The 26,050-nt window shown below is 39.8% G+C and overlaps 2 protein-coding genes across 5 annotated transcripts in view; one reads left to right on the top strand and one right to left on the bottom strand.

Moving 5' to 3' along the window:
* Positions 1 to 2,112, top strand: part of RIC1 (RIC1 homolog, RAB6A GEF complex partner 1) — a 52,647-nt gene extending 50,535 nt beyond the window's left edge. For all 4 annotated transcript variants that reach the window (XM_080362820.1, XM_080362819.1, XM_080362821.1 and 1 more), the window contains one exon: positions 52 to 2,112. In XM_080362820.1, the coding sequence (XP_080218946.1) occupies positions 52 to 337 (286 nt within the window). In that variant the 3' untranslated portion in view covers positions 338 to 2,112. The remainder of the gene's footprint in view (positions 1 to 51) is intronic.
* Positions 2,113 to 8,256: 6,144 nt separating this feature from the next.
* ERMP1 (endoplasmic reticulum metallopeptidase 1) lies at positions 8,257 to 25,505 on the bottom strand. Its single transcript, XM_080362817.1, has 15 exons — positions 25,196 to 25,505; positions 24,112 to 24,413; positions 21,799 to 21,926; positions 21,338 to 21,443; positions 20,342 to 20,488; positions 18,748 to 18,840; positions 17,252 to 17,464; positions 16,129 to 16,349; positions 13,161 to 13,335; positions 12,592 to 12,782; positions 11,874 to 12,026; positions 11,153 to 11,355; positions 10,328 to 10,443; positions 9,705 to 9,868; positions 8,257 to 8,576 (listed from the first exon to the last, which is right to left on the bottom strand). The coding sequence occupies exons 1-15, from the start codon at positions 25,489 to 25,491 to the stop codon at positions 8,412 to 8,414; spliced, it is 2,673 nt and encodes an 890-aa protein (XP_080218943.1). The 5' UTR covers positions 25,492 to 25,505; the 3' UTR covers positions 8,257 to 8,411.
* Positions 25,506 to 26,050: the final 545 nt, after the last annotated feature.

The following is a 26,050-nucleotide window of genomic DNA, read 5'->3' as shown; positions in this document are numbered from 1 at the left end:
AAGTACTATTTTTCAATTAGCTCATGGTGCTCTATACCATTATTTTCCTAGCCCTGGGTACAAGCCATTTCTAAACATCATCAAACCACAGATCCAGAAACTAAGTGAGATAGCAGAAGAGCAAGTACAGCCTGAAGCTTTTCAGCCCGTGAATCCCTCTAAGGTTACGGAACAGGTGAACCCCAGAGCTGAGGAAAGCAGGACTTCATCTGGCCATGGCACTAATCCTCAGAGTGATGGTGGCAGCAGCAGTGTGAGCAGGCATGAAGAGGACAAGTCTAAGACAGAGGATGAGGATTCACTTCAAGACAGCAGTTATGACTGTATTGTGTCATAAACAGAAGATGAAAAACTTGCCAAGCGTCACGTGTGAAAGGAAACAAACCAGCTCTTAGACACGCTTCTCTGTTTTGGATTTGAACTCTTTTTTTTTTTTCTTTTTTTTTTTTAATTTCAATCTTTGAAATCTTTAGTGGGGATAACTAAGCAGCAGTTTCATCTTAAAAATTCAAAGGGAGGCAAGATTTTTTTTTATGTAATCTTCAGACTGCAGCTTTAGGTTTTCATACTTAATATTGTTTAGAGACAGTGAATACATACGGAGACAGGTTCAGCTAACGTTCATCAGTACCTTTACAACACCTACGTGTTCTGAAGAAACTACTTATGTCTTGCTTGAGTTTAAAGGTGAAGAGGGGATTAAATTTAAAAACTCTTATCCTTTGCAGCTTGCCTGCCTAAGAAATATCTGATCAATGCAGTTCAGATTGGTTTGATACCAATATTTTATATTAAAGGACTGTAAAATATATTGTATGTTTTTGTGAATACTCTTGTACAAATACTCAAGGTTGTACCATATTTGAAGGTACCAATATGTATTGTGCATGTTTCTAGATGACTAGTAAAGTTAAAGCGGAGTTGCACTTCTTTCTGGATGCGGCATACTTTACTGACCTAACGTTGACAAAAGGTGGCTCAGCGGTTTTTTACTGCCACTTACAGATCTTGTATTTGGGTCTAAGGGATTGCTGAAGGTTATTTATTTCATTGTAAATTCTTTTTCTGAAAAAATGAATTTTTTAAGTGTAAATACTCATCATATACTCTTGCTATGGGAAATTAGTTTAACAGCTCATACTTAAACATTTTTCAAACATTTTATAATATGCATACTTGTAACTGAGACATATTTAACTTTCATACAATGTTATGGAAAGCTGGCTGCAGAAGTCTGTTGCTTTGAGGGTACTTATTTTTTCTAGCTGCTGTCCCTATGTAATAACTACCTGTAACAGTATTAATTTAGATATTAGCTTGTTTGTACTGTGCAATCTGAAAAAAAAAATGCAACATTACTCATTTTATACAGAATAAACTAGTTTATTTTTTATAACATCACTTGATTACTGACATGGACCAAACTAGTCATCATAGGGTAGTTACAGCATCTGTTGCTTTTCTGTTGTAGTTACTAAATGCACATCCATTTAAACTTTGAAAATTAAGAATATTCATGATTAAGTTGAAATAAACTGTGATTTTATCACATTTATTTCTTTTGTAGATAGGATCAAGTGCTTTAAAATGTACAAATATTAAACTGTTGCTTTAGAACGGCTTTACTAAGCCAGTACAACCAGTACAAGTGCAATAGGTGCAAGTATTACTTGGAAAGCTGGAGATTTTAGTGAGTGCAACTTGAATTTCCTTTGAAGAGGTGAAACTAATACTGGAGTTCTAGGAAAGAAATCCGGTTCAAGAGTCCCAGCATTAAGCTTAGTCTGCATTGTAGCTACTGGTTGCAGATAATGTCTATCATACCTACAAGCCCGTTGTGATTTGACATCAAAATCCATTATTGTTATATGGGGATACTTTAAGCTTTTTATGATTTAAAAAACTGCTTAATCTGTGTTAAAAGAAATAAAAACTGTGCTTCAAGTTATGATTTTTCTGTGGTTCTGTGGTAATGATGTAAGCCAAGCCCATCCTGATAAGCTTCTGCTGTTCAGGTTTTGGATCTGTGCAATTAAACACATACATTAACTGATATACTAACATTCTCAATATTAGTATCTTACTACTGTGCTACTCTTGTTTAGCAGTTAAATCTTTTTAGTTGTGAAATTTTAGGAGTTTGTACTTCCTAGTAGTAATTATCTCTATGCAAATCTTATGTGCTAATTTTGTATTTCAATTTCACTGCTGTTATACCTGTAATTAAAAGACAAATGTATTCAACTTTAACTGAAGTTCCTGCTGTGGAGAATAACTATTTCTGACTTCAAGCCATAGACAGTAAATTGCCAGAATCCAAGTAGGTTGTCTCAGAAGAACAGAAGCTCTCAAAGAAACTACCTGATGAAGATCGGTTTAGTTTGCCACACCATGCCCCTGTGTCCTGTTTTACAGGATGAAGGTAGCAAGCTTCTAAGTTAAAAATTACCTTATTAGTGTGTCTTTGAAGTTGCATGCATGTGTTTTTGAAAAGAGGTGTGCTAGGTTTGGGTGGCAAGGGTGTGGTAGCAAGGGGAGGCTGCAGGGGTGGCCTTGGTGAGCAGAGCCCAGGAGCTGCCCATGTCAGACAGGCAGCTCCAACAGACCCACCGTGGGCCACAGGTGAGCGCATCAGCCAAGCTTGGCTTATATATAAATATAGAAATATGTATTTAACAAGGGACCAAAAAAGACTGTGCAGCAGCTGTGAGAGAGATGAGTGAGGGGAAAAAAAGGGTGAGGAACTGTCCTGCAGACAGCCAGGGCCATAAAGGAGGAGCAGGAGGAGCCACTCCAGGTGCTGGAGCAGAGATCCCCCGCAGCCTGTGGATCTGTGCAATTAAATACATACATTAACTGATGTACTAACATTTTTAATATTAGTATCTTACCACTGTGCTATGGTTGCTAAGCAGTTAAATCTGTCCCCCTGCAGCCTGTTGTGGAGCGTATCGGGGCAGGTATCCATGCTGTAGCCTGTGCAGGACCCCACAGCAGAGCAGAGCTCTGAAGGAAGCTGCGCCCACAGAGAGCCCATGCAGGAGCAGGTTTTCTGGCAGGAACTGCTGGCCATGGGAGAGCCTGTGTGGAACAGCCTGTTCCTGAAGGACCACCCCATTGAAACGAGAATCCAGACTGGAACAGTTCACGGAAGACTGTATCCCGCGGGAGGGACCCCACGCTGAGCATGGGAACAGTGTGAGAAGGAAGGAGCAGCAGAGACTGGCCATCAACATGAACACAAGAAAACCAGGCCATTTAGCCATTCGAGGAACAGCATTTTCTATGCCATTCCAACTCACTGTCTCCTCTCGCTTTGCTCATCCATCTCACATACAACTGGCTGCCCTGGTTCTTGCCAGCCTGGCCTACCAAATCATTTAGCACTTAATGGCATAGAAAGATGACATATTTCCTCCACCAGCATTTGCATATCATTAATTTTTCTTGTTCTGGTTCACATCCTGTATAGAACTTAATTCAGCATTGTTGCTGTTTTTTGGAGGTAATTATTTGCTACCCATAAAAAAAATAAAATATTCCTCTCACAGAGATATACTTGCAAAAGTACTTAAGTCAAATCCCATTCCTGAGGATAATTTTCACCATCACATTTGTTAACCTAAGCTCATTTTTCACTAGTGTGTTTTAGTCCAAACCAACCAATTTAAACAATTTTTGAGCTGAAGTGTCTGTAACTACAGGTTGAGGTCCATAGCTATGTGAACAGAAATACAGGAATGTGTAATCTAGCCAGAAACTGTACAAAAGAGACCCCTTCTTTTAATTATGAACTGAAGCAAGAAGTTGTCTACAGTGTAAGTTGGGGAACGACCTGTTGGAGAGCAGTGTAGGGGAAAGGGACCCTGGTGGACAACAGGATGACCATGAGCCAGCACTGTGGCCAAGAAGGCCAATGGCATCCTGGGGTGTATTAGAAGGGGGGTGGTTAGTAGATCGAGAGAGGTTCTCCTTCCCCTCTACTCTGCCCTGGTGAGACCACACCTGGAATATTGTGTCCAGTTCTGGGCCCCTCAGTTCAAGAAGCACAGGAAACTGCTGGAGAGGGTCCAGCACAGGGCAACAAAGATGATTAAGGGAGTGGAGCACCTCCCTCATTTGGAAAGGCTGAGGAAGCTGGGTTTCTTTAGCTTGGAGAAGAGGAGACTGAGGGGTGTCCTCATTAATGCTTATAAATACGTAAAGGGTGAGTGCCAGGATGATGAAACCAGGCTCTTTGTAGTGATAACCAATTGTAGGACAAGGGGCAATGGGTACAAACTGGAACACAGGAGGTTCCACTTAGAAGAAACTTCTTCACAGTAAGGGTGACAGAGCACTGGAACAGGCTGCCCAGGGAGGTTGTGGAGTCTCCCATTCAAACCCCACCTGGACACATTTCTGTGTAACCTCATCTGGGTGTTCCTGCTCTGGCAGGGGGAGTGGACTAGATGATCTTTCAAGGTCCCTTCCAATCCCTGACATGCTGTGATTCTGTGATAATGTGATAAGCTGGCTTCAACTGAAGGAAGGAGGAACCCCAAGAAAAAAAAGGCCAGAGACCCAACTTACTGTTTGAGCATAATTTCATATCCTCCAGCTGAAGACTGTTGAGATACTCTAGTGGTCAGCAAGATAATTGCCAGTTTATAGTGCACGGCAAAAGTAGTCCCAGTGCTTCAGAGACAGGAGGAGCCTCCCCATACCATTCTGAAAGAGATACAGCTTGGGCAACTTCTCACTGTCTCACCACACAGTTCTGTGACAGCACTTAGAGTTACTGTTCTTGTGTGGCTTCTCAAGCATCCTTCACTAAGACTGTGTATCAAGTTCTAGGATAGGTCATCCTGCAGGCTCCTTTTAGATCATTATCAGGAACCAGATTTGGCTTAGCTCCCAAGAAAAACATAATGAACGCCATTACCATGCAAGCGAACTCCTCAGCAGCTCTGTCCCACATGCTACAGTTCGCTCTGTATCGACTTGTTAGACCTTGTCTATTTGGATAGCGTTTTTCCAACAGGCTTGCAACCCACCCGAGACGGAACAGACATTAAAGACAGGTCTTGCCAACACAGAATGGCTCCGCTCAGCTCAGCCGTCTGTCACTTCATGTATAACTGCTGAATTCTCCTGTGCATTGTACCTATCCCAACATTATTTCTGCAAGTGCCTGCTTGTACCTGACAGGCAATCTGAAGGTACTAGAGCTGCATTATGGCGTGTAACCAAACATGTACAGGCCTCCGTTACAATCACATGCTTAAATTCATAAAATACTTACTTCTGAAACTCTTTTACCTGTAAGACACAAAACAGAGTCCTAGGTATGTTAACAGAGAATACAACAGAATCAAAAAACCACCAAATACCAGGGAAGAACTCTAGCATTAAAGAAGTGTAAAGCAATTTAGAAAAGGTTGTGCATGTAAATTGTTTCAGATGAACATTGGGGAATTCCAATCAACTAGCACTTTCTGACCCCACTAAAAATAAAGACTTTTTCTACTTCCATGCCTTTCTATCCTTAAAATTACGAGCTGCTTGTGTTGTGTATATTTCACAGAATAAGACACACAACATTTTTTATGATAAATAATAAACCACAGTAGCAGAAGACTAATCTGCTTGTACTGAATGGGGAAGCAGATGGAGACTAAAACAGTTAGCAAATGTTTCCATCCTGGTTTTCTGCACGTTGATCAGCAATAAATTTGCTCTCAACTAAAAGTCTTGCAAACAATACTTAGTTTGCTACCAGTGATTCCTCATACCATATCTTGTTTCAGGAACAACCTTACTCTTCAGTCAACCAGCCAGAGCCCTGATTTTAACAATTCCCAGGTAATTTTTATATTACTTAGCCATGCCTATCTTCTACATAGCTCTAACTCTAGCTGTCCCACTCCAGCAATGCTTAGAAGTATTTCTACCCCAAGCTTCAATAAAACATCAGTGCATTGAATAAAAACAATTCAAACGTTTCCAACCAAAATGATTCTATCTGGAGCACAAGTCTTATCAGGAGTGGCTGAGGGAGCTGGGGCTGTTTAGCCTGGAGAAAAGGAGGTTGTAGCATGGAGGGTGTTGGTCTCTTCTCCCAGGTAGCAAGTGATAGGACAAGAAGCAATAGCCTCAAGTTGCACCAGGGGAGGTTTGGACTGGATATCAGGAAAAAATTCTTCATGGAAAGGGTTGTCAGGTATTGGAACAGGCTGCCCAGGGAAGTGGTTGAGTCACCACCCCTGGAGGTGTTTAAAAGATGTGTTGATGATGGTCTTTCGTGCCAGAGTTAGGTTATGGTTGGGCTCTATGATCCTGAGGGTCTCTTCTAACTGAAACGACTCTATGAAGTAGGCCTTTAATCATGAAGGAAATCAAGCTTCACTGGTTACATTTTGCCTTTATTTACAAAGATGGAAATGTACAACAAACTAGACATCTCTCATAATCAAATTATGTAATAAAGGTTAAATCCTGAGTTAGCAAAAGTTATTGCTTCACTGAAGTTGCAGAAATTGCTAACAGGCATTTTTATATTTTTGGCTCCCAGTATGAGTTCTTCACAGAGCACTTTCGCAGAGTTTTAAATCAGAGGCAAAACACAAAATAAAAATCAAAACTGAGGAAGATGGTAAATATCAGTGCAGCTTTAGTTAACTAGCTGTGCATCAGCTAGCGTACAGTACGAAACATTTGCTGAGATTCAAGACACAACTTATGAACTAAAACTCCGTTTTTCAACTCATTAATAGCACTTCAAAAAAAAATAATACATGTGTAATATAGGGATTGTAGTTTCAAGTCAGATACAATCAAATAAGTTATGATTAATGCACAAGTTAACACAGAAAGACCCACTGGATTCATTATACTGATGGGCAGCTCTTTATGATTACAGTAATTAAACCTTTTACCTTACTCCATGAGTCCAGCTGACAGTCTTCATGAATGTACCTCACAACAAATGAAACTGGTTCTTGCCACTATGGTACACAACTACAGAACAATTCAAAGAAAAATACCTGATCAGGGAGCTGCTGTCCATCACAGCTCACAAAAATTGAAGTGTCACAAAATTTTCTTCCACATGCCCTGCAGACTTCCCAGTACTAGCAGGTTTGGCTTGATGATGCATGCACAAAACCTGCTTTGTATGTGATTTGGCAATACTCATGAGATGAACAAAATACTAAATCTGTACAATAAAACTGCATGGCATTGATGCCACAGAATGTTTTGTAACTAGTTTGGAAAAAAGCATGAAATTGTTTCTTCAGGTACACAGAGTTCTTTGAATTTTATAAACTAACCACGCCACTGCAATGAAAAGAAATGGGATTATAAGAAAAACAGGTTAGTGGCTTCTGAACTCACAGCTTGTCAACTGAAACTGGAAGGTATTCAACATAATTCACAGTCATTTATAAAACCCATTCTGTGGAAATAAAACAAGAGCAATCCAGAGATATTGGACATCTTTTTAAGTATTACTCTTCTTGGTATTTTTCCTTATGGAAAACAAACCGTATTTTAAGAAACAGTTAAATGTATTAGCAAAGTGCTATACTGTCACATTACCAAAAGTCTCTCCAGAGGAGATACCAAAAATTAGCCAATTCTAATAAATCAGAGTAGATTAATTATAAGACATTCGTGTAAAGGAGTGGGGACTTGGCACTCTTACATACAAGAGAGCAAGTCACATGCTTATATGCTGATACTGAAAGATCCCAACAGGAACCAAAACACAAGATGTTAGTCAGGTCAACCTTACCCACTCTAGTTGTAACACTGAAGATACAGGCAAAAGGGCAGGAACCAAGTTTTTAGGATAAACAAATTTTGAAAAAATAATCTAGATAAATAATTACCACGTTCCATCAAAATATTGATTTTTCAGCATTGTGCATTTGCCAGTGACTTGGAATGCAACCTACACAAGCATCGTAGCTTTCAGCAGCTTCATCCAGTGACAAAAGTAATGTTTAGGACTTTGCCACCTCTGCTCCCCCACCATACAAACAAGCATCTTTTAGCTGAAGGTCTTACCTTAGGACGGACAGGATTGCTAGGCAATAGCCCCCTCATGTGCGCGAAGTACATTTGCAATAACATCAAAATAATTTCATGAGGCCCTTCATTACAATTGCCCTCATATTATGCTAATGTTACCTCCTCAAATGCAGTTTTCACTTCTGCCATTTCAGTGGAAGAACCAAGGTGAACTGTATTCACATTGACACGAAGTATCACAATATCCCCAAGAGAGCAGTAGCCTTTAAGCAGCCAGACTACCAAAGAGACACCATTTGTCGTCAAAGTACTTTTAATTCTTGTGAAAGTCTCTGGCATCTTGTTAAAACATGTTTGCTACAACAGCATTCTGCATCAGAGAAATACTGTCAGTGTTAAAAGACAAAAAGGTCATAAGTGCAGGACCAACCAGAAGAAAATATCCAGTTTGGTAGCCTCTCCAGTAAGGCATAGAGTTGAGGTGACTTTTGATCTTCCCCAAAAAAGTAATGTGCTGCTATGGCAAGGGAGACTATTCCATGAGAATGCTTTTCTGGGGCCTGAAAGTGAAAAGAGGGAAACACAGACTTTTATGATTGTTTATGGCTTTAAAACGTAAGGTCAATCCAGATCAACTTTTCTACAGACTTCTTAGTAACTGTGCAACAAACTTCATCCTGCTGCTCTTGGTCCTCTATGTTAAAACACTTTAACTTCAAATGTGTCTGTCTGATTACTTGACGAGTTCCATGTGAACGGAACTTACAACTAGGCATTTCGATCACAGCGCCTCTGACATGGTACCTTCACTTGCACATGCTTTAACTTCAATGCTTGTATCTGTCAGTTTGCTGTCAAATCAAGATGTGGACTCTAACATAGTATTTATATTGATCCTTATATTGTGAATCCTCAGGAGGAAAAGACTTCCCTGCCTAGCTTTGCCACTATCAACCTTGCAAAGCTTGTCACACCAGATTCCTGTCTGCCTTTATCAAGTACCCTCTATTTAAAGTGTTTAGACTGCCTGATCCACGAAGGAACAAGCGACTTTCTGAATTTTCAAAGGTTCTTGTAACATTTATTCAAAGAATAATACACTGTTAAACCTATAATAATAACATACAAATCAGCAAAAAATTCTTCAGTGGCAAGTTAACAAGGGGGGGATTATAAATCCAACTAGAAAGGCAATACTGGAAGCCTTGCTTCCAAGTGAAAATCACGTAAAAGAAAATTTAGAAAACAAAGCTTTTACAACACTATTCAGCTTCAAGACAGATAAGTTTCCCACCAAGGACTCCCTGTAACTTCCCAAAACCAAAATTCATGTAAAGGGAACTATCCACAATAGGAAAAAGAATTCTGAAGTAACAGTAATAAAGATAAACCTCAAGAACTATGAGGTGAAGATCACAGAAATCCAAACTTACAGCCTGTGACCATGAAGACAATAAAAATATTCTCACCTTGGCTATTTGGCGAGCTAGTGCACTAAGCATCAAAAACATCTGTGAGCTGATTAATATAAAGTTGATGGACAAATTAAAAGAGGGAAGCAAAATTAGGATTTATCAAATATGGCAAAGATTAAGAAAGTTATTATGACATTGTTCACATAAGAATGCAGAAATGGTGACAACAGAGCAGACCAAGGGATCGCTGGGTTTCCAGCAACAGATACTCACTGTCAGTTCCACCCAAAAGTGCCACGGCGAAGCCTGCAGCCCGTGGGAGTAAAACACAAAGTAGTCTCCTCCGACGCTAGCGACTGGCGTCCCATCCCCGAGGGACCAGGTGGACAGAGCCGCCCCTTCATGTGGTCGGACATACAGAGACATGTGACTGGGACCTGCAGAGACAGACACACCTTTCAAACATGTATCCACAGGTGGAGGTACAATAGCCATCTGCCTTTCCTATATAGCAATACAAAGATAACATGCTACTATCTGTGTCTTCCCAAATGTCTTCGCTACAGAAAAAGCTTCAATTATTTGTAAGCAGTGAGATAAATGAGATGATGATGTAGAAGAGAGATAGAGTTACAAAATGGACCTTAAGAAAGGACTGGCTATAAAAAGATCAAGGCTTACTCAAAATAGACAGCGTTATCAGTCCCCCAAATACCAACTGCAACACAACACCCACAGCTTCTAGCATGTTATGAAACCGACTTAATTCATGCTAAACTCAAAAACCTCTTGGGAATGGCAGTAGAACCTGCAGCACTGGAGTCAAAACCTAATTTATTATGGGCATAAAAATAAACACAAATCACAAACCAGAAGCTTCAGTAACTGTCACTCACCAGATACTTCAAAGCTTAGCCTCAGAGAGTTCCAGGGCGTCAGCTCCTTGGACAGAAGATTAAAGTGAATGGGGCTTCTTGGAAAAATTTCAGGAGCAGGAAGATACCAGTTTTTCCTGACCAAAAAGAAACAAGGAATTTGCAATGTAACACACAGAGGTACTAAATATGAGAAGCCAGGAAGTTTTTGTATAGTACAGCTGCCTGTGCTCTCACTGTACTGACTACTCACAAGCTACTGTTTCTGGCAGAAGGTGGGTAAAATTAGCATCTTCTGGCCAGATAAATATTTAAAGGGCATATTGACAGAATAACAGTCAGTGTGTTCATTCATTACCTTTGTCTGCCTTAATTTACAAAACAAGTAAGAATATTTGCATCTTAAAACTGCTCCACTTTTGCTCACAAGACTCTTGTGGTATGAGAAATAGTCACAGCAGCTGGTTTTCTTCTGTGGAGACAAGCTATTCTAGACCTCCTCGGCCGTCAGCTGGGGCTGGGGCAAAGAAGGGAAGAGACATACACACTCCTATTCTGAACTGCCCTTTGGAAGGCAGCAGTTCTCCACTTCTCCACCAGCGCTGACACTGATTTTCCACACATCAACTTCTACAGCTCCTGCAGCAGACCCAGCAATCTCTTGCAGAGATTCTGGCTGAAGACACTGAACCTAGACAGAAGTTCAAGTGTCTTCTAAACTGGAAGGATTATTTACTTTTAGACCAAGATTAGCCTTTCTTTTTCTTCCCTTACATAAGCAAGATTGCATAACCAACCAATGTGCTTTGGCAGTAAGTGCAAAAGTGAAGCAGAGTTCACACCAACCGGAACATGAAATGCACTGGCAGAATCCAAGGAAGGCCACAGAAAGGAGCCTGCTCCTCGCATGGAGTCCTAATGGTGTCATTGATTTCAGGTACATGGGGAGTTATATGAGATATTCCATTGTAATCAAATCCATTAATCCATATACCAGAGTCACTTTTAACCACATTTCCATCTAGATCATGAAATCTTCTGCTCACGTGCTAAAGTAGGAAAAAAAAAATACACAGAAAGATACTGGAGCCTGTGCAGTTTGTAAGAATCAGGAGTGGTTCTGAAATATCCTTCATGTCAGTCCTTAGAGTCTACTGCATTTTCAGTATGCACGGAACATGCATCTGAGTATGTATGAGTGTATAGAGAAATACGCATGTAAAAGAAACATACCATCAAAACACCTACATTCAGGAGATGACTGTGCCTATAAGTATTTGCTCATCTTCCATCACTTTCACTTTTTAAATTACCATAGCTTACTCAACTCTCCCACTTAAAACCCCCTAAAAAAAAAATCTGTTCTTCTGACATGGGTGAACCAAACACAGGGTTTGAACATGGGAAACAAAGCAATGCTTTCAAACCCAGGAATAATCATTAGACCAAGCAAGAAAGGGAAGGTTAATCTCTTTTTAGGGGGTGGAGGAGGAGGGGATTAAGCTTTGAAAAAATCAAACACTCTTGCAACAAATAAAGGCAATACAATACGCAAGGCTTTTCTTACCTGGAGAAAGACTCGCTTAGGCTTTGGATTAGCCTCATCAGAACTGTAAGGAAAGAAGATTCCACTACAAACGAGAATCAGAGTGACTACAAACAGAGCAGCTAAAGTTATTAGCGTCGTTTTTGTACTTTTGACAAGGTAAATGAAGTTAATCTAGAGAATAAAAAGACATCCCAGTTAAAAAATGGCAAGATTTAGAAATAAGAGACTATTTGTATAACTCTAAAATCCAATTATAGAACTGGAAGTACATTAAGAAGATAGCATTGTCAGTAGTACCTGACACAAGACAGTTCTTTGTAACTTCAGTATTTAAAACCAAAACTAATAAAGTGAGTACTGCCTGGAGCTTCTAAAAATTTCCCCTTCCTAAAACATCTGTGAACAACAAATCTATAATTTTTTTAAGTGTAGGCTATGTATTTTTTTACCCATATACCGTACTTCACCTAAAATGAATGCCTGTTGAAATTCCTGCATTAAATGCATATTTTACATCAATCTTTACTACTAGATACTAGATACATTTCTGTAGCCCCTGCTTCAATGACTTTTCTTTGAGTAAGTTAAAACATGGAATCTTTGACACATTTCCTATGTTTCCTGTAACATTTAAGGTGTTGTCAACGTATCATTAACTTCAAGTGTTCAGAAAAACATTGATTTTAAAACTCAAGGAAAGGTTTAAAAGTTTTAAACACTTAGAAATTCTACTTACAAAATAGGAGGACAGAATTATAGTCGTGACCACAATTAATCCTGCTAACACTGCATCTGGTGGAATTTCTGAACCACTTCGTCCCATGATAGGAGTAAACATTTCAAATACAGTCCAACTAAGATACATTGTATACAGATAGGGAACAAACATTCCCAGCATGTACATCATGACAAACTTCATTGTTGCACCTATGGGGGACAGGAAAAAAAAGACAGGTGTTCTGTCCCAAACACTGTTTAAATATTACAATATTTTTTAACAACCTCTACTGTCCATTAAAGTATCTGATCACTTATTAATAATCTCATACAGTATAATTAGTTTTAGCCTGAGACACAGGATGTTTTGCAGTGTTTTTTAAAAGCTTCTCCATACTTTTAAACTGTCTTTAGTTCAAAACCACTTTTTCTTGTGACAGAAACATCGCATATGTACTCTGGCTACCCAAAACACAATGTCTGGAATTTATTTTGTTTAAATAATAAGAGTGTGGAGGAAAACACCCAATAGACAATAGCAGGAGCAGAGGTTTAAAAATACAACCCTCCTCCCCTCAAAACTCATACCTTTTTGGCTGAATTCTTTATGGATCATCAGCTTAGTGAGTAAAGGAAATGCTACCCAGAACGTACAAATGAATGCTGAACAAAGGCCCAGATGAGTAATCACAGCCAATGCTACAGTCCAAATCATCAATGAGGTGTCAAAAAAAATATCTCCCGGATACTGCTCATTCATATTCTACAACAAAAAAACCAACTTGATTAATTACTGAGCATATTCCATGTATCACATCTCATGAGAAAGGTTAGAAAAATCTTTACTTCTGGTATATAATTGTTTTCCTTGGACAAAACAATTTTGATGAGCATCATCTCACCATTCTCTTACCATTTATACTAACCCATGACAGTACACTTTTTACATTATTTTTAAAACCTACTCTGATATAACCTCAAAAGGAGATTACATGGGCTGGGGCGGAGGGAGAAAGGGAATGTATAAATGACAACACTAAGAAGATGGAAGGCTAATGTTACAGGTACACAGCCAAATAGGGCCTTTTTATAAAAAGCACTGGTATTTGTGAAGCATATAAAAAAGCTATGTACTACTTATGTGTCACAACTGTCACTTCAGAAGTCTGCTTTTTGAAGTATATTATTTGTTTTGAAGAAAAAACGTGCACGAGTCAGATAATACTAGATATATTTTCAAAAAGAAGGAAGTTTAACCATCAAAAATGTGGTTTGTTTTTGTGGTTTTTGTTGGTTTAAGTTACATGGGCAATGATGCAGTCTTTGTAGTGCAAGATCCTTAACCGTGAATCCTGCTTGCAGGAAGCATTGCTTGTGTGAAAGCACCTAGTTCAGTTTGGGGGAGAGGGAAAAGAAAGGAGGAGAAAGAGGGAAAAGAAAGGAGGAGAAAGAGGGAAAAGAAAGGAGGAGAAAGAGGGAAAAGAAAGGAGGAGAAAGAGGGAAAAGAAAGGAGGAGAAAGAGGGAAAAGAAAGGAGGAGAAAGAGGGAAAAGAAAGGAGGAGAAAGAGGGAAAAGAAAGGAGGAGAAAGAGGGAAAAGAAAGGAGGAGAAAGAGGGAAAAGAAAGGAGGAGAAAGAGGGAAAAGAAAGGAGGAGAAAGAGGGAAAAGAAAGGAGGAGAAAGAGGGAAAAGAAAGGAGGAGAAAGAGGGAAAAGAAAAGAGTCAGGAGAGAAACATGAGTTGTCAAACCTGTTTCAAAACAAAAAGTTTATTAATTCACAAAAATCTTGAGCCACCAACAGAAAACACGTAGGCACTGCCTATGATAGCCAAGTAAGATACGAGCTTCCAAAAACTGATGTAACTCTTTAATACAACTAAGTTACAGAGGCAGCATAAGCTGTATGGTGTACTGCATGCTGCAGCACGCAAGAAAATCAGGAGACCCATGACGTACCGATTGGTCTGCTGATCAGACAATCAGCACGCAAGAAGTGGGTCCAGAACCTGGAATGGCTGAACAGTTAGTGAAAGTACGCTCTCCCGAAAGACTAGAAAATGGTAACATAGCAACTATTTCATAAGTGGCTCACATTTTCCACAAAAGGACACGACCACACACATGTATTTTTAACATACATATACCAGCTAACACTCCCCTTCCCCAAACAATTAAAAATCCCACTTCCAGATAATGCATGGTAGATCCACCCAGAACTTTCCATACAATCAAGTTTCAGTAAGTTCTTGAACTTGTTCAAACACTTGGATGAAGCTGGATCTGACTGACAACCTGTATTTCCTAAATTCCTTTGCCCAAAGCTTGTGCAAATGGCTGACAAGATCAGTAACAGCAGCTGAATAACTAAATATTACTGTGCCTAATACCTAAACCCAATAGGCTCGAGTAGTTGACTTCTGCCCTGGAAGAGTGTCATCTGTCAGATAACTCAAGGGATCATCTCAAAGCCATATTTGTTTTAAAAACAAAACCACTAAACTACCGCATAAACATTTTTTATTTTTATCAGCTAAAATTATGACATGGTTACGCAAGTTAAATCATGTTGGTTAGTCCATAAAAAAGAACTCTAAACAAAAAAGGTAGATAGACAGTAATCATGACAAACTACAGCAATGGAAAGGTAACATGCCAAATCCTCACCAGGCCTCGCAGGGACCTAAATGACCTTCACCTATTGCAGAAAAGAACATGGGCTATCAAGAGCTCTGTTCCATCTCCAGCTGCGGTCAAAGCAACTAACAATCAGAATAATCATACAGGGAAAAGTGACTGCTCAGATTTTTACAACAGCTTCAGAAAGCTCTGTACAGCACAGATGCTGTATTAGAAGAGGGCACGACAGAACTAGAAATTCTGATAGATGTAAGAAAAAAATTTCTCATATGAACCATCAGAAAAAAAAATATCATTTGCTTAAAATACAAATGACATCACCAAAACAATACACATAACAAAAGCACAGAAAAAACCAGAGATAACTGGAATTCCAAGCTTCACAACAAAATGTAAATGATAAATTAGATAAAATAAAGACTAAAAATATTAAAATATGTATATCAAAATAATTTATTAAATTTGGTGAACACATCATACAAGTACATTCAGAGGCAGGAATCTAGTAAGATTCAAAGAACATTTGAGTACACATCTAGGTTCTGCAATTATCAGCAACACTGAAAGGTATCAAAAAACCTGAATTCCTCAGCTCTTGCTCTCATCACTGAAGTAATGCCAGGAAGGGAAGGTGCAGACAGGGAAAGAAATAGTACCTTATACTGCCTTCCACTAGGCTTTAGTGTTTTTTCTGAAGCAGCTCATGATACACAGCAAAGCCTTAACTGACAAAGCTCTCAACTCTGATTTAGTAGAGCAATCCTTATGCTAAGACAACGCAATTTTTACCGCAACATTTTAAATACTTCTCTCCAACACAGAAAAAACCTTTTGCATCTTTTTAATCACTGCAAAAATCAAGTCTTGCACAGATTAAACAGTACATTAGCTTTCATCATTAACAATGAAGTGAAGCTTACCTTGTAAAGTAACTTCTTGGCCAAAGTATGCACAAGAATGAGCTTAGCTGCAGCCACAGTGCCATAGAGAAACACAGAAACATAGAAATGGGTGTACCAAGAAAGAGACCGTCCAATGACAGAGACAAATGCTGCCACAATAAGGACTGTCGCCAGGGTGGAGACCCAACTTATCAGTGCTAAGCCAAATGCAGTAAAAAGTTTCTTCAGGTTATGAACAACTACAAAGAAGAAAAGAAGTTTCATTTAACAGTTGTGTACTCTACTGCAGACTATCATGAAGATGCCAATTAGCCCACAGTATAATTGCTTGAATGACCAAAAATAAACTGCATAAGGAGTCCACTCTGAAGCTTTCTTAATAGCTTGGTCTAAATCCCTTCACCTACTTCTTCGCAAATCTTTTTGCAGTCTTCTCCAGTGCCAGATCTATTCCCAGAGTACCAGTGTATTTTGCAGACTACTATGTTCCCAATAGTAAAAATGTCTCTAGGGAATCAGTGTAGCCACTCCACCATCCACAAAACTTTTCTTGTAACTTTTTCTTAGTCCAAAAAAAGTTTGCTGGATATGGCGGTAGGAAGTGAGAGGAGGGGTGTTTGTTTTGGTTTGACTTTAAAAAACAAACAAACAGGTATGTTTGTACACATAACTGAAAAGGTCTAGCTAGCCAATTTAAATTGTTTTACACCCTTTATTAAGTTTTGCTATTTTTTTCCCATTTGTTCTTTTCTTATTTGCTCCTGCCTACAGACAGGTGTTAAAGAAACATGATCTGAAAGCCCAACTGCACTAACAGAATAGAGTTTCTATAGATACTAAGCCACTTTTTTCCATTGTCAGATCTTTAAGAGATTTAATTTTTTACCTTCATGAAAAGATAAAAGACATAATTGTGATTCCTAAATGCTAGACATCCAGGCCTAGGATAGTCTTTCTTCATCAAAATTATTCACAGCTGAGAGATTTAAACACAAAGCAACTCGTCTGGCATGCTGTACAGCTAAAATTTATTTCTGAAGTTTATCTAAAAAGATGTCTTAATTGTCTGACCACTTCTTAATCTAGTAATTGCTATTCATTAAAGAGTAATGTGATGGATTTTTTTAAGAACTAGACTCACCTCTGGTTTTGGGCTGTAATATTTTTTTGCTTAAATAAAAAAAAGCAATTGCTGCTGTAATATAGTTCATGATGATGCCAACTCGAGCAGGATAAGCCAGGACAAATAAACCAAATACATCAAAGAACACAACATTTCCATGTCGATACTCAAATGATTTAGCCAATTTATCTGATGTTGCTAGGTATTTTAGAACAGCTAGAATATTGTCACCTATTAAAAAGAAGACACACAACATAACATCAGGGTTGAAGAAACAGTACACAGCATTCTTTTAAATATAAGCATCCTTAAAAATAAAACTGCATTAAAATATCCTCAAATATGTGAATATACAACTGATTATTCCGAAATAGGTATTTGACTGTATGCACAACATAGTATTTTCAAGAGCTAATCTAAATAGCTGTCACTAAAATAAGCATACTTGGGAAACTTCATGTATTTAAATACCATAGCAACATATGGAGTACTCAAGCTTTCTGCCCTTTTTCAGGTCTGATATTAAAGCACTGGACTTCAAGGCTAACCCACGGAAGAGTTTATAATTTCTTAACCTTCCTCTTCTCCTCCTTGCCACTAGTAACCCCTTGATGTTCCAATGACTATGATTTGCCCAGATGACTGTCAGGTGGGAGATAAAGCAGCTCTTTTCCTTCACAGCCTACAGGTATCAACCACCTTTTCCTTTTCCACAGTACAGCCCAAACGTATGCAATCAAGTGAGAACTTTCATGTTGCTTTTACTTGGTCTATAAAAGTGCTTACTGTTTGAAAAGTTGTCTCTATGTAATCACCATGACCAGTAAAATCAGCTTTCCAACACGAATTTGTAACGGTACTTTGCTTTGCAACTGCTTTGGTGCAAGAAAATGTTTAACACTCTAACTAACTTCTTTATAAGCTTAAGGAGAGAAGAAACAGTCAAAAATCCTGGAGGCATTTAGGATTATGTTAGTTTTTCCTGAGAAACTAAAGGTCTTACTGTAATTTTCTTTACTGCAATCTGTCAAATAACCTGCTATGAGCACAAACTTAGTAGAAATTAAGTCCTGTTTATCCAATGCCTGTGTGCTACCACTTAAGTTTGACAGAGATCCATTCTAAAAGAAAAACATCTGTTGTCAGATCAGTCTCTATGACACTGACTCAACCATAAGCTTCTCATGATGAACATTCACCAATAAAGGGACTTACTGAGAGAAAAGGAACACAGGGCACTGTAGAATCAGGTATCGATGGCTACATGATAACCCTAATTAGATTTCACAGTTATTTTCAAATCAGTGTCACTGAATGGTGATAAAGTTTATCTTCCCGAGTTGATCAAACGTATTTCCTTTGTATTTTAAAGACATGCATTCAGTTAATTCCTTGTTCTAATTCCTTGTTCCAAATAAAATTACTAATTTCTTGTGAATACAGTTGTACAGCCAAATGAAAAAACAGCTACAACACCACTCTTCAGTAAATTACCAAATTCTTGAAATACCAACCTGCTCTCTGAATGGAATCTGTTGAAATTCTGTCTGATGTGTCATACTCTGTGTGATAAATGTAACCATTTTCAATAAAAGCCAAGTCTATTCCTACAGAGAGAGAGAAAGCATGTTTGAAGTTATGCAAACCTAAAACCTCAAAACAAGTATGTATAAGCCTCGGATATACTGCACACAACACATTGGTCTACTTTGTAGCCCGCTCACTGTCCTTAAAGATGAACAAAATACTCTGGTTTGTAAAAAGATGACTAACTAAGATTCCATGTGTCTTTTAAAAAGGACACTTTTAAAACATTTTCAAATATCTGTCCTTTCTAATGTATTGATTCGCATGACATCTGTACACAAACTGATTTCTGCTGGATAAACAAATTAAAATTCTCAATCAAGTCAGCTTCAAAAAGATGTCCAAGACACTTTTCAAATGTTTGCTAGCAAAACATAAATAGAGATCCACACTGAAAAGTAATAAAAAGCAGGACTACGGAACTACAGAAACATCTTCTCAAAATGCTACGTGTGTTATTTTTACTTCTAATTTGTCAGTCTAACAGTCAGTCTGAACAAACTCCTAATTTAAAAGTCTAACTAACTTGGAAAAACAAACAAAAATGTTTTTTTTTAAAAAAAGGTTTTCTACAAGATAAATTATACATTCAGTGTATCCCAAACACACAACCCCTCAGTTGCATATGCAAAAAGCTGCTGGTTGCAATCTGAATCCTCACAATTTTGCAGAGGTTTAACAAAAGAGACCTCAATTCTACCAGTGGACAAAGACTAAAAAACTAGTTCTTTAACTCAAATACTTCATTTCTATTTGTTCAGAAAAAACAAAGGCAAATGAGAATTAATTTACCTTTTATGATCCAGGTTATGATTACAAACAAATAAAGAACACCCTGTACAAAATCACCTACTTTATTTCAGACTACAAGAGTACTTTGAAAGAGTTCAGAATACAACAACATGTTTTATTCAAATAATCAACTCAGAAATGTCACTTTTCTTGAAACTGACTCCAATGACAAGCTGTGTCTGACAGCAAGAGTTTTACAGAAGTTGAGATTCCTTTGACTTGAGTTTGCATTGTGTGTTACACATTTTTTTCCACTGGTTATCCTCTGCAGAATGGACAGCAAACTGTAAACAGATCAGCAAAACCAAAACCCATTCCCTTGCTGTCCTGTGCTTGTTTATGACCAAAAGAGGGAAAAAAAAAAAAAAAAAAAACCACAAAAAAATAATGAAAATGCATTCATTACTAAGTCACTGTTTTAAAAAAAATATATTATTTTGGTTTATCCATTAGACACAGACATTTAATTCCCACAGGCAAGTTATTAGCATCACTAACAAAATGTTTCAAAATAAAAAAATTAACAGTGTATTGTTAATGCCTGGACTGTTTTCCTGATTTTTAGGAAGCTTTTCTAGCATGTAGTTTCTTTCTGGAAAACAGCAGTCTTCCAAAAAACGTTTTTAACAAACTACACAACAAGCCAAATCTAAAGGCTCTTGCCTTAGGAAAAAAAAGCAGTAAAATTCGTTCCCATAATGCACATTGACGTGTCTTCCGATAACATACCTGGAATGTTACCAAAGTCCCTGTAGATACGGAAGTCAGTATCTGCTGGGATAATACCACTCTGAAATATTTCCTGTGCCACCACAGAGGCAAAGGGATGTTTGGCTGCAAGTATGTATGCTTGTACCAACCAAGGATTCTCAGGTCCTGATGAAAGATGAGCAGAAAGTTCACAACAAAGAATTTTTGAACTTCACTTAAGATATGTATCTCTATGGTAACAACGCAGACGAACTCACTAAAGTTTAATGCTGTTGCCCCACAGTGTACATACTAAATCCATTTGTGTTGGCTGAATGCCTCACACTTGACAGAAAGAGTTACACTTGGGGTATCAAAAAAACACTGACGCCTTGAGTGTTCAGTGGCAAAGCAGCTAAGCCATCTCTCATAAAAGACCCAGCACTAATGGAAAAGTCACAATCATTAGTAGAGCTTCCAATTTCTTGTCTACGATGTTCAGAGAAAAGTCTCCCCACTGAAGCATTCAGTACAAGTAGACAAAGCAGCTCCAGCAGCAGAAGGAGGTTTGCAGTCCAACTAGGATAGAGCAGAAACTTAACTGCAGCCTACAAAACAGAAGTTTTGCGGCTTCCTGAGCAGCAGATTAGAGTTCTGATGCAAACGCCTCCCTGCAAAGATTTTGAAAGAACTACTGTGAAAATTAAACAAAGCATATGAAAGCATGGTTATGAGACATGTAAGAGATATCCAATCTGTTTTTCTCCTTTTTACCTTGATGTAAAAGGGAAATATAACTTCTGTAATTCTGTTCTACACAGGCTTGCCACCTACATGAGGCAAATTCTGTGGCAGTGCTTTACCCTACATGTACCTAAAGATGGAGAGCAACTTATCTGCTGCATAGGGTGGGGAAAGAAGAACAGAAGTTCTCCTATCTTTTGCTTATGAGTCACATTCAAAACTCTTTCAAGTCTACATTGTTCATTATCAAATTATCCTAGTGTAGAAACTGGACATAATGCATGCTCATACCTGTTTGAAAAACAAGTTCTTTTCCTCCTACACCTGCTGCCTCCAGGTTAATAAAAGCTCTAATTGACTTGGCCCACTTGTGTTGTGTAATGAAGCCGTGACTAGCCTTGATGGGAAAACAAACAAAAAATATAGGTCAAATAACTTCCATACCAGCCTAAATGTTATTCTTTCATTCCATATAATCATAAATCAAGATTGGACAAGGTAGCAAGATCACTTACTACGCAAACAGATGCAGAAAATTCAAATTTTCTAAATAAATTAAAACAGACAATATTCTTAATCTAAGTGTATTTTTCCTCTTGAAATCAAGTACATTTTCCTCAGAATGTTAAGACTGGCATTTTACTAATATTTCAACAGATTAAATGTATATGTGGCTTGTATTTACTCTTTCCTTTGTCAGAATTTTAATACACAGCTTTGATCTATATTTTATAATTCTGGCATATTCTTACCTGCAAAATATTTTCCTCTGCACCATTAAATAAGAATATGACAGCATGCTGCAGGGGTTCTGATGATTTTGAAAGAGTGTTAAGTATTTCAAGCATCACTGCACAACTAACAGCATCATCACTGGCACCTTAAAATAATCAGCAGAATAGTATACCTTAGAATAAATGCACAGAATTGCAACAAAGGCTACAGAAGAAAAAAGATGATGCTATCGCAGTCACTTCATTTAAATTAGATACAAATATGCCAAGCTTTAGTACATTTTCTGCTATTGCGTGTACCTTGTTTCTGTACTAGTCAAAAGCAATAGCAGAAAGGAAAATAATGTTGAAAAGTTGAGCAAGTGGAGTACAAGATATCAGATCAAATACTACTGTTCAAGAAAAGCAGACTAATAAAGTTACTAAGCAAGCAAAGTGATCATTATCTGTTTTGCTGAGAACAATATGGGTAAGCAAGGACATCATTTTCACTTATACTGTACTCAAATTTTTTAAAATAAACATACTCTCACAAGTCACTGTAAAGCATTCTACACTGTTACAATGCATTTAATTGCAAAAAATCCCAAAGTAACATAAGGCCAAGACTGTAAAATAAAGCAAAGGAAACAACAGAATTTACGCCTTTAAAACATTCTTAAAATGCAAGGATACGCTATAATACAGCATTTTCATGATAAGATGCTTTCCACCACCCTTCTTTCTTTGCAGAAAACCCCTTCTGCTCTGAGCTCAATTGTCTGTTCTCTTTGAATCTGTCATCCAACCCTGTTCTCCACTTCTTCCCTCTTCCTCACACCTTCTCCCACGGCCTGCCATTTTTATATCTTGATTAAGCATCCATCTTTCTGTCAAGGTCTCCCACTGCCCCATTTCCCCCACTTCGGTGCAAACTCTAGCATCTCCCTACCCTACTCTAATCAATAAAATCTGGGAGCAAACAGAGAAATTTAACCTCATTCCTTTTGGCTTGGGTTACACAAACAATATCAATGTGCAATGAGATGACAATGAGAGCGTGGGCAGGCCATCGTCCGCTGTTAGGACAGACTCATTAGCTGCTAAAATGGTTTGATTTACACATAAAAAACCAGCTTTTCCAAAGCATGAAACATGGCAAAATTTAGACATATCTGACCCTTACATGAAAAGGGCAGATTCTGGATACAGCCATACATCTCAGTCAAAATCTTAGCCTTAGCTTACAGTATGGAAGTACCTTAAATAGGTAAAACCAAATTCTTTCCAATACACTGTTCTCTAATTTGGTTCTCAGAAATTAATGCCCTGTTCTGCCAAAAGCTTTCCAAAAAGCAGCCCCCCCAAAACAGATTATTTAAACGCTTATTATATTCCTACTCAAATTTATCAGACGTCTACTCTTAGCCACACTGAGTTATTTTATCTAACTTGTGCTATGTCAAAAACTTAGCAGAAAAGCTGTTATAGTTTTCAGTGAGATTAATCACTTATCTGCCTTGCTGTGAAGCTATGAAAAATAAGTTATTGGTTTAAACAGACATAACAGATTTACATCTGATTAATGCAGCCATGTAGTCACAGACTGTAACAAAAGCACACAGAGAAAGTATTAACATGTTAAAACCATGTATTTACAAAGCTATTTACACCCTTGTTGCAATAATTACTTAACATGATTAGATTTATAAATATGCAAGGGGACAAGAATAAGATAGTATACAATACTGAGAGTGAAAGTAGCAGCAAGAGGTACACACTACCAAGGCAACAGTACCTTAATCTTTGATCACTACAGTCTTTTGAGACAGAAACCTTGCAGGTACAAAAAGAAAAAAAAAAAAAAAAAAGGCAGCATAGCTTAAGGGTATCACCCTAAAAATTTGAGATAAAGCACAATACCAGCAAAGGGTGGGGAAAACATAGACTAGTTAGTGGGGGTGGTAACAGCTTCTGGCACTAAGCACCCTGTGAAAGGAGAGCCAGGGTTAAATCAGTATATAAGTATGGAAAGACCTGAATTCCAGGTAGGAGCAGCACATGAACTACATGCATAAGCAGTAAAATACAAGAAAGTCAGATCCAACCAAACTTTCTAGAAATCTAAATATAGTATGTGTAATTTGCTGCCTAACAGAAAGCAAGAGTGAAATCCTGACTCTAACAGGACCAACCTGTCACTCTACTGTATCTCACTGAAATCAAGCAGACTAGTTGACACATGCAGTATTCTAGCACATGGCTGTAAGGCTACTTGGCATGAGAAGACAGTGAGACAAACTCTGTGGCTCATGTAACATACAGAAAAGCAGAATGAACGTGCAGACCTACCTGGGGTATTTGGTACGGAATCAAAGTGACAATTGGATAACACTGCATGCTCAGCTCCATTCTGGGGTTCCAGCTTCACTACAACATTGGTTACATTTGCATAGTAACTAGTAAAGCCTCCTAAAAAGTCAATGCTGAAGGAACCTGTGGGCCTCTGTATGTCTACAGACACCTTGTGAACATCTGTGCTTTCTCTTTCTATTGCCCTAATTTGTTCTAAGAGGTAGTTAACAGCAAAAACTTCATTTTCTGGACTTCCAACTGTTCTGGGCCCAATTGCTGTTAAGTTGTCAAGATATTCCCTGTAAGAAACAAATTACACATTCAGCATCAACACATTCAACGTTTACCACATAACTCATGTACAACTGTAACACTTCTGCACCTTGTTCTATTTCAAAATTCACAGTAAGTAGAAGAGATTAAAGTCAGTTACACAGTAACAGTCGGCAAGATGCCAAAGATCATTACAGTAATGGGGATATAGCACTGATCTTTACTCAGGGCTCCCCATCCTCCCTGTCATGATACCAAACCAAACTACTAGTGTTCTGATTGAACATATCAATCCAAAAAGAAAAAAAAGAGAGTGAATGGAGAAGATGAAGATTCTGTCTTCAGCAAGGTTCTGCACACACATACACGCTCCTCCAGGAATGTCTGGATAAGCATACTCATGGCAAGATCCACACCAGCTAAAACTTTCCTAAGAAACTTTCCCTGACACCAGGGAAAGTAAAGCACCCTTAAGAATCGGCCCCTTTAAGAGGAAGCCGATACGAGAGCTGGAGCCCTCGAAATATTTTCACCTGCTTTCTGCGAGCACCCAAGCGAGCTCTGGGCTCCCGCGGGGCACCCAAGGCACAGCCCCCTGCCCGGGGCAGAGGTCTCTCGGCTCAGCCCCCGCACCGCGGCCCCTCCGCCACCACTCGCCGCCGCAGAGTCGGGCCCGGCCGCCGACACAGCCTCCCCCGCCGGGACCCCGCGGGGCGCGAACGGCGGTGGCGGCCCCGCCGCCCGCGGGGTGACCCCGGCGGACTCTGCCCACGGCTCTCCACCCGCCGCAGCCCCGGCCCGTCCGTACCTGGCGCGGGGGGCGCTGAAGTCGGGCGGCTCGGCGCCGGATGGCGAGTTCAACAGCTGCCGGTGCGCGACCTGCACCAGCGCCCGCAGCGCCAGGAGGTACAGCAGCACCAGCGGCGCCACCCGCGCCTCGGGCAGCGCCAGCGGCCGCCGGCGCGGCCCGCCCCGCTTCTGCCCGCCGGCGTGGCGGTCGCGGTCGCCGTCGCCGTCCTCCCGCGGCGGGGGGCGCCGCTCCTGCTCTCGGTGCCCGCCGGCCGCGCGCACCCGCCGCACGGGCAGCGCCGCGCTCCGCTCCATGGGCCGCGCGCCGCGCCGCGGGGACGCACGTTACGGAAACGGACGAGGGTCAAAAAGCCTCCCGGCCGCCTCCTCGCCGGGCACCCCGGAGACAGAGGGCGGGGGGCGTGGTCCCGGCGAGTCACGGGGAGGGGGGCGTGGCGGGGCCCAATCACCGCCCGGCCGTTGCCGCGTGGCGCGCGCCGTGTGCGTTATCCCGTGCGCCAGTAACGGCCGTTCCTCGCCTAGCGGGGCCGGGTGGGCGTCCGGCATCAGACCGGGAAGCCCTCGGCGGCGGCTGCCGGTGGACAGCACGGTCCCGGTAGCGGTGGAACCCTCTGTGTCGCTACAGCGTCTGGGCGAGCAGTGCCCTGTGCTCCATGAGCGTCCAGGCGGGTTTTGAATGTCTGCAGGGAAGGAGACTCCACAACCCCCCTGGGCAGCCTGTTCCAGTGCTCTGGCACCATCACTGGGAAGAAGGTTCTTCTCATATTTAAGTGTGCCAGTCGTCTTGTTTTCACGGCATACGTATACTTTGCTATTAATGCTAAAACATGAAAGTGTGCAGAAGTAGCCGTGG

This window comes from Nesoenas mayeri (genome assembly GCF_963082525.1).
Source record: "Nesoenas mayeri genome assembly, chromosome: Z".
NCBI lineage: Eukaryota > Metazoa > Chordata > Aves > Columbiformes > Columbidae > Nesoenas > Nesoenas mayeri.
This window is presented reverse-complemented; position numbering and strand designations above follow the sequence as displayed.

What these genes read in the sequence shown, in the direction of transcription:
- ERMP1 (XM_080362817.1), bottom strand. Translation starts at nt 25,491, where the DNA reads ATGGAGCGGAGCGCGGCGCTGCCCGTGCGGCGGGTGCGCGCGGCCGGC. An exon ending in GGACTTTGGTAACATTCCAG is followed by an intron (nt 18,841 to 20,341) that starts GTATGTTATCGG and finishes CTCTCTCTGTAG; the next exon opens with GAATAGACTTGGCTTTTATT. An exon ending in ATTACAGCCCAAAACCAGAG is followed by an intron (nt 16,350 to 17,251) that starts GTGAGTCTAGTT and finishes TCTTCTTTGTAG; the next exon opens with TTGTTCATAACCTGAAGAAA.